Genomic DNA, 8,727 nt, shown 5'->3' on the forward strand with positions numbered 1-8,727 from the left:
TGGTCAACGGTCCGTCCCCTGTCTGATCCCGGACCCGCTGACCCCGCCTGCCCGCCGACACGCGCACATGCACACGCACGCGTGCACACACACACGCATGCACGCACACAGATACACACACACGCACACACATATACACACACGTGTGCACACACACACACGCGCACAGACACTGATACACATACACGCACATGCACGCACAAGCGCACACACATATACACACATGCACGCACACATGCACACGCATGTACGCACACACACGGTTTAAATATTGGAAGATTGAGGGGGAACCAGCACATCACAGGGCGCAGTTGAACAAGGAAGTTATTTTGCCCCTTTGAACTTTATTGTGAGCTACAAGCTATTAACGTATTAAGCTGTTTGCAAATGACTTGAGATGTATCCACATTCTTTGGCTTGTGGGAGTTGCACCTTCCTACTTTCTCACATCACACGCTGTGCTATCTTATGTCTCTGTACTGTTTGTTGAACTTTGCAGATTGAAATACCTGTTCATTAACTCTTGTTCACGTTCACTGAAATTCTTACTAACTGAATTTATTTTATGTCTAGAACTTTCATTATCATTTGGTTCTCACTATCTAACAGAACAATTCCCCCCCCCCCACTATTTGTTGTGTCTCTCTTACTATTTATCCCTGGATTGAGCTGTATGTTGCTGAGAATATTATCAGCCTCGAGTAGAAAAGTCACAAAACAACAATGCAAAGGCCTCGGATAACAAAATAAATTGACATTCAAGTATGTTTTAAAACCTTATTGAACACACATTGTGAAACTGCTTTTAATTCCATCTTGTAAATGCCTTGTTGCTTTGGATTTATTGTTACTTTAAGTTGTATAGCTTCTGGTTAATTTGATATGAGCAAATCCCTGACCCGCTAAAACTGATCTCAGTGAACACCTATAGCAATCACTTTTGATCAAAGTGAATTAATAACCAGAAGCTCAGAATAACGTTATTTTTTTTGCTGTCTGATAGTTATGGCACATTAGAATATTACTCCAAATACTTCAGATCCCCTTCCTCTATTATCTTAATGTAATTTTAAGAAAAATATTGGTCTTTTTGCAAAATGTGAGTTTCTGTTACAGGATACTGTCATCTCACATTGAACACAATGCCATCTTGAGAGTATTCCAAAGCTTCTTTAGTGAGTGAAGGATTCCTGAGTCACTAGTTCAGGCTTGTCCAACCTTTTTGTATGGTGGGGTAGGGGGCAAATTTCCATTTTTTTCTTACTCAAGGGGTCAATGAGCAGATTTCGGAAAGATACATTAATTTAAAAAAAAAAGTTGAGTATGAAGAAAAGAAACAGCTTGCTGAGCAAAAAAAAACAATGTCAAAGCAATAAATTTATCATTTTATAAAAGAGTAATTAATAAAGGTGATCATTAGGGTGTAAGAGGGTGAGAGTGTCCTGTTCACTCCCAGTCTCAAGATGTTTACGCCGTTACCCTGTAACAGTGGGTGAGAGTATTTGTTTGTGTGTGAGAATGAGGGTGACTGAGAATCCTGAGACTGAGAGTGAGCCGGACACATACATTCACACACACACTCACTCTCTCTTCCTCTCTCTCACACCCATTATCACACATTCTCTCCCACACTCTCACGCACTCACTTACACACTCAGTCACTCACTTTCTCTGTGATACACACACACACACACACACACACTCACTCTCTTCCTCACTCTAGCACACACCACCGGTAGTGAGTCTCTTCACCACCGCCCCATCCACCTGGGCCCCGCGACCTCCCGCTCACCCTGGGCCCCACAGCACCTTCTCTCCCCAGGCCCTGCAGCTCCTTCTCTCCCTGGGCCCCACAGCACCTTCTCTCCCAGGCCCCGCAGCACCTTCTCTCCCTGGGCCCCACAGCAACTTCTCTCCCCAGGCCCTGCAGCATCTTCTCTCCCCAGGCCCTGCAGCACCTTCTCTCCCCAGGCCCTGCAGCACCTTCTCTCCCTGGGCCCTGCAGCACCTTTTCTCCCCGGACCCTGCAGCATATTTACTCCTCAGGCCCTGCAGCATCTTCTCTCCCCCAGCCCTGCAGCATCTTCTCACCCCAGGCCCTGCAGCGCCTTCTCTCCCCCAGCCCTGCAGCACCTTCTCTCCCCGGGCCCTGCAGCACCTTCTCTCACCGGGCCCTGCAGCACCTTCTCTCCCCCAGCCCTGCAGCACCTTCTCTCCCTGAGCCCTGCAGCAGCTTCTCTCCCCCAGCCCTGCAGCATCTTCTCTCCCCAGGCCCTGCAGCACCTTCTCTCCCCAGGCCCTGCAGCACCTTCTCTCCCTGGGCCCTGCAGCACCTTTTCTCCCCGGACCCTGCAGCATATTTACTCCTCAGGCCCTGCAGCATCTTCTCTCCCCCAGCCCTGCAGCATCTTCTCACCCCAGGCCCTGCAGCGCCTTCTCTCCCCCAGCCCTGCAGCACCTTCTCTCCCCGGGCCCTGCAGCACCTTCTCTCACCGGGCCCTGCAGCACCTTCTCTCCCCCAGCCCTGCAGCACCTTCTCTCCCTGAGCCCTGCAGCAGCTTCTCTCCCCCAGCCCTGCAGCACCTTCTCTCCCCAGGCCCTGCAGCACCTTCTCTCACCGGGCCCTGCAGCACTTTCTCTCCCCCAGCCCAGCAGCACCTTCTCTCCCCGGGCCCTGCAGCACCTTCTCTCCCCGGGCCCTGCAGCACCTTCTCTCCCCAGGCCCTGCAGCACCTTCTCTCCCCGGGCCCTGCAGCACCTTCTCTCCCCAGGCCCTGCAGCACCTTCTCTCCCCAGGCCCTGCAGCACCTTCTCTCCCTGAGCCCTGCAGCACCTTCTCTCCCCAGACCCTGCAGCATCTTATCTCCTCCAGCCCTGCAGCACTTTCTCTCCCCCAGCCCAGCAGCACCTTCTCTCCCCGGGCTCCACAGCATCTCTCCTCGGGTCCTGCAGCATCTTCTCTCCCCCAGCCCTGCAGCATCCTCTTTCCCCCAGCCCAGCAGCACCTTCTCTCCCCGGGCTCCACAGCATCTTCTCTCCCCGGACCCTGTAGCACCTTCTCTCCCCGGGCCCTGCAGCACCTTCTCTCACCGGGCCCTGCAGCATCTTCTCTCCCCCAGCCCTGCAGCATCCTCTTTCCCCCAGCCCAGCAGCACCTTCTCTCCCCGGGCTCCACAGCATCTTCTCTCCCCGGACCCTGTAGCACCTTCTCTCCCCGGGCCCTGCAGCACCTTCTCTCCCTGAGCCCTGCAGCACCTTATCTCCCCCAGCCGTGCAGCATCTTCTCTCCCCAGGCCCTGCAGCATCTTATCTCCTCTGGCCCTGCAGCACTTTCTCTCCCCCAGCCCAGCAGCACCTTCTCTCCCCGGGCTCCACAGTATCTTCTCTCCCCGGACCCTGTAGCATCTTCTCTCCCTCAGCCCTGCAGCATCCTCTCTCCCTCAGCCCTGCAGCACCTTCTCTCTCTGGGCTCCACAGCATCTTCTCTCCCCGGGCCCTGCATCATCTTCTCTCCCCAGGCCCTGCAGCATCTTCTCTCCCCGGGCCCTGCAGCATCTTCTCTCTTCTTTCCTCCACTGAAATTCTCTCTCTTTCACCACCACACTTACCGCTGCCGGTGATTGCTGCTTGTCCAATCAGAGACTGTATCTCTCTCACTAGTGAGCCTATCAGCAGCAAATGCAGGAGAGTAATGGCCTGTGATTGGACAAGCAGCCTCTTGCAGAAATCTTCAACTTCACTTACTTGTCTGGCCAGCATTTTGTACAGTGGCTTTGGGGGCCACAATTCAACCCATCGTCTGCAGGCTGGACAAGCCTGCTCTAGTTGAAAACTCTTGCCTCAGATTATAACCTGATGGCATGTAAAGTCAAACCCCTATTGAGTCAAGAAAAATGGAATATTGTCAGGCATTAATAACGTTTAGCTTCAGACTCGATAGAACAAAACAGCATTGTCCTTTTAGAAATTATTTTTTATTATGCATTCTTAAGGAGCCAGACAATAAAATGTCTCACAAATGTGACCCTTTTCTGCTCTTGCTGAGCTACCTCCTGATGAAATGTATTTCCATTCATGTCTGGGACTGAGCTGACGATTTTGTGAACAGAATGGCGTACTGCTCAGATTTTGAACAAGTACGCGCTGTGTCTTGTGTTCATACACTGACTTGCTTTTTTTTTATTATGTAGGTAACTCTAAAGCAATCCCAAGTCCCCCTCCATTGCCCAGCCCTTCCACCTTGGACGCGAAACAACTTTCCAGGGAAGAGGACCAGGTAAGTCAAGATGATCTTAGTTCTGAGAGACCCTCGAGGATCTTCCCGTCTTATCTCCAGAAGGCTTGGGTCCAAAGCTATTCTTCACTGGAAAATGTAGAATCCCAAGTGTCCACCATTTCAGAAGTTGTGGCGGCACAAGAAGAAAGCTCCGCTGAAGTCAATTCAAAATCAACTGTTGACAATACCAGTGAAGCAAAGCTTAATGAAGAAGACCATCCCACTCGGCTTGACAGCGAAGCACTCGACGTGAAAGTACAATGTGCCGAAACACTGAATGAAGAGCTGGAGGACAACAGTCCAAAAGACCCTGGGGTGCAAGAGCAGAAGCCATTGATCATTAAGGACAGTAAGATGCACTCTGCAGCAGCCAAGCGTGTGCAGAATCGACGATCTTTTCACCGGCCCAAGCCTTTGCGTTATCCAGTTCTCCAGAAACTTGGGTCTCTGCCAGTCTCTTGTCACATTCCTCCTCATGCCTTGGAACAAGAAGAAACACAGTTTTAAGCACAACAGTCCTCTGCATAGAACCTTTTAATTAGTGAGCTGAGCATCTTCTGGCTGTGCCATACATCTCCAGAATATGCAATTCATGTACAGGCACCAAAATGAACTCTGCAAGGATGTCAATCCTGGATCATGGAGGGGGAAATTGATGCAGCTCCACAGAAGAATTTTAAAGGGTATAAAATTAATATCCACAGTTTTCTATAAAATACACAAACTTGTGCAGGAGGGGAGAACAAATCTCACTACAACCCTGGAAATGCAGAAAAGCTCTTGCTGAAAATTTATTGGGAAGTCATCATTTTATTTACAGATGTTTTTCTTCCTTATCCCATTTATTTTTTAGATGTTTTGTGCTGTAGGCTTTTTGTTACAGTTCAGGCTTCATGCTTTACATTAGAAATGTTTTATATGAGAAAAGGACAGGTACATAAGCAATTGTCATTGGTGATGAGGTGCTGTAAAACTTATGAGGTATCGAAGTTAACCCACCAGTGGGCATCCAGGAAACAGGGGGTCAAAGATTTTTAAAATGACAATTGAAGTGCAGGCAATATTGTTTGCGTAAATATTTGAAAACCTGACATCCTGTATTGAGATATTCAACTGAATATTAGCATTGCTAGTGCCAAAAGTATACGAGAAGATGACAAGATATAGTGATGGAAAATATATGTTTGTAGCATAAGGCTTTAGCAAATATGGTGTGACATTTTAATCCAAGATATTAAGACTTATCACCTTAAATTGCAACAAAAGTCAAAATGGTGCAATTTGGGTTAAGGGAGAATTTTAATGCAATTAGGATTTCATATTTTTTGTCTAGGTAGGACTAACATTTAAGTTTGTCACTTGCAATGCAGGAGGGAATATTCTGGTGCATATGCAATAGGTTTTGTTGATCATTGAAAGTAAACCATGAACTCCTCCCTATTTATTCCCTGTTTTTGCGAAAGGAACCTAGATATTCTCATTTGAATACTCATGTAATATTCTTGATAGCAAGTGGGTGAAGGAGGAAACCAGAGCCAATCTGAACTTGGAATAGGTTTATTTACAGAGTTAAACATTGCAGGTATATATCTCCTGACTCCACTCTACTCCTACATCAGTAATTATCATTTATATGTGCGCAAGTAACCATCCAATCAATGCCCTTCACCTGTTCATACTAAACTCCAATTGATACAATTGTAGAGGGGAAAATTGAAATTTAAATATTAGTGAGTTCCTGATACCAGAAGTGGGGAGTAGTTGCAGCAGTGATTGACTTTTCCCCTCAACAGGTGGGAGTATGAGACATCCAACCAGCACAGGCCAGCTGCAATTGTTTGTCTTCGAAGGACTGTGTTAAAATATTCCCCAGTTGCCATCAGTCTACACTCCTAAAGATACAACTTTCCCTTCCCTGCATTTCAAATATGGAGGGACAACATTATTTATCGCAGTGTGGCCCTGATCAATGCTGCCAATCTCCTTTGCAAGTAACATAAAATATCATATTAGCAGTATGCACACCACCGTTGGTTTGAATGCCAATGGAAGAAGAACATTGTTAGGCAAAGGTCAGTAAATGTCATTGAGATTCAAATTTCCATGTGCCTCTTTAATTAATCCCTTTCACTGTCACCAAGATGCTCAGTGAATGATGTCAGCTGCAAGGTTGCAGATTTAAATTTGACCACAAGGTGGCTGATACATTTTGTGTATCTGTTTCCTATAGATGTAAACTTAGATAGCTGGTCCTTGAAGTGATAATGTAATCATCACAGTGCGTCAGATATTCAACCTATGAAATTCTGTTCTCTTGGTGAGAGATATCGAGATTCCAATTGTGAAATTGCCCTCCTAATTATTATATGCCTTATTGCACATCTTTGATTGATAGGATTGGTTCCCAGACTAACAACTACTCTATAACCAGACTCTAGGAACCATATAGGAGTTCCCTGAGCTAATAGCTATCTCACCACCCCTGCTTCCTGCTCAGTTGATGTCAGGCATCCATTGTGTGGGGAATAACTCAATTCCAACTGTATAATTATCCACACTGAATTCAGTCACATACACTGGATATTCAGTTTATGCTATATGTAGCAAAAATCATTTCATGTTTATCTGTGTAGAAACACAATTTATTGGGCTGAATATTTTTTCAATGTAAAATGATGGACATTGTATGTGAAACAAATTGTAAATGTGACACTGCCTTGGTAAGCCTGATTCTATTCTATGCCAGTTGTTTTTTTAGTGGATTTGTCTTATTTTGCATGTTTTCATTTCATCCTTCTCTCCCTTTGTTGAATAATGGAATAGTCCTACTTGGGTTTATGGTGCATTGTAAACTTCAAAATGTTGTTGGTTAATGCTGTAAATAACAAGATTTGATGGATTGAATTTTAGATGCTGATTTATTGATGTGAAATGATAACTATTGCCTTTAATATGGATCTACAGGGCTACATTGTGTTTTTGGCTCTTACCACTATCTCCATGTGGCAGCCAATCAAAATTGTATACAATTGAAACCTGACCCAGTCAAGTATTGTTTATGATCCAAAACTGACATTATTATGTCTGCAATTTGGTAATGTGAACTGTACATTGATGTATCACCCAGTTCTGCTTAATACGTCTTCCACATGTTTTATACTTGCTGAATAATATGGCTTTGTGTCCAAAGTTTTACTAGCTCATGTTGGGACTAAAAATATATTTTAAAATAAATTTTTAAAAGGAAAAAGTGGGTCTTTTAATCTAATAAAATTGCAAGTGTTTTCTCAGGAATGTAAAATAACCTTGGGTGTGTGCCAAGTTACTTCTAACTGTAACTTTTCATCTAGCTTGGTTTTATAGAGAGCTCATTGATGTAGAGACCATTTATCTCTTTGTACATCATATTATTAAAATTGGACAAAACCAAACATTTTGAAATTCAGAACACTTTTTATTTGTTTCCCTTTTTTTAAAATGTTAATCTGAGGTTATGAACCTTCTGATTTATAAGTGATCTATCGATCATTCAGTTGATCATTCAGAAGTGTGTATCGAGTCGCTTTGGCATTGGAGATATCACAAAATGGTTGAATTTGGGGCTCTGGCTATTTGGGATAATCCAACTCTTTCAGATTTGGTTGTCATTCCTGTAATGTGAGATTACTACTGCTGGCTATTCACATTTTCTGATATAAGTCTTTGCTCTTCCTCTCTGTTGGCCTTTGCTCAGTGGTAGCACTCAGCTCTGAGCCAAAAAGTTGTGGGTTCAATCCCCACTCTATGCAATGATAAATATACTTTTCCATTTTGGCATTGGCTGTGTAAAAGGTTTTGGAGGTGAAAGTCATTTTGGCAATAGTGTAACAACAAGAGGTAGCGACTCACGGTCCCTTTAAAGTCAATGGAAAATACTATTGGGTGGAGTGTAAAGTGGGGGAGGGGCATCGAATTGCTGTCACCCACAATGCGCCATCGCCCAAGACAAACTTCACGCTTCTGATTTCAACAGCTGGAAGAGCTTAGAATAGCTTGGTGTTGCCATAGTGATGGCATTTTTATCATACATCAATTTACACAGTTATACTCCAGAGACTTGAGCCCATAATCCAGACCGACATTCCCAGTGCAATACAGAGGGTGGGATGTGCTGTCTGAGGTGCCATTTTTAGGATAATTCATAAAACTGAGGTCCGATCTACCTGTTCAGGTTCGGACAGGCTTCCAAGATCGCAAGGCTTTTTTTTCAAAGAACAGGGGAATTTACCACCCCACCCCCCCACTCCCGTTTTCTTGAACAAAATTAATCAGTCAACTAACACCATCCAAACAGATTAACTTGTCCTTGATGTCATTGTTCATTGTGAGATGTTGCTAAGTATAAAACTAGTTGTGTGTTGTCTACATAATAATGATTGTATTTCAAAAATAATTCAATGGCTGCGGGGTAC

General features: G+C 45.0%; 1 protein-coding gene across 1 annotated transcript in view; it reads left to right on the plus strand.

The window, feature by feature from the left end:
- The window catches only part of LOC121276080 (sodium/hydrogen exchanger 3-like), a 155,367-nt gene extending 150,584 nt beyond the window's left edge, over nucleotides 1-4,783 (plus strand). Inside the window, exon 16 of the mRNA XM_041184018.1 lies at nucleotides 4,191-4,783. Coding sequence (XP_041039952.1) covers nucleotides 4,191-4,783 — 593 coding nt within the window. The remainder of the gene's footprint in view (nucleotides 1-4,190) is intronic.
- The last annotated feature ends 3,944 nt before the right edge of the window (nucleotides 4,784-8,727 follow it).

The sequence above is a fragment of the Carcharodon carcharias genome, chromosome 3 (genome assembly GCF_017639515.1).
Source record: "Carcharodon carcharias isolate sCarCar2 chromosome 3, sCarCar2.pri, whole genome shotgun sequence".
In the NCBI taxonomy this organism is placed as follows: Eukaryota; Metazoa; Chordata; class Chondrichthyes; order Lamniformes; family Lamnidae; genus Carcharodon; species Carcharodon carcharias.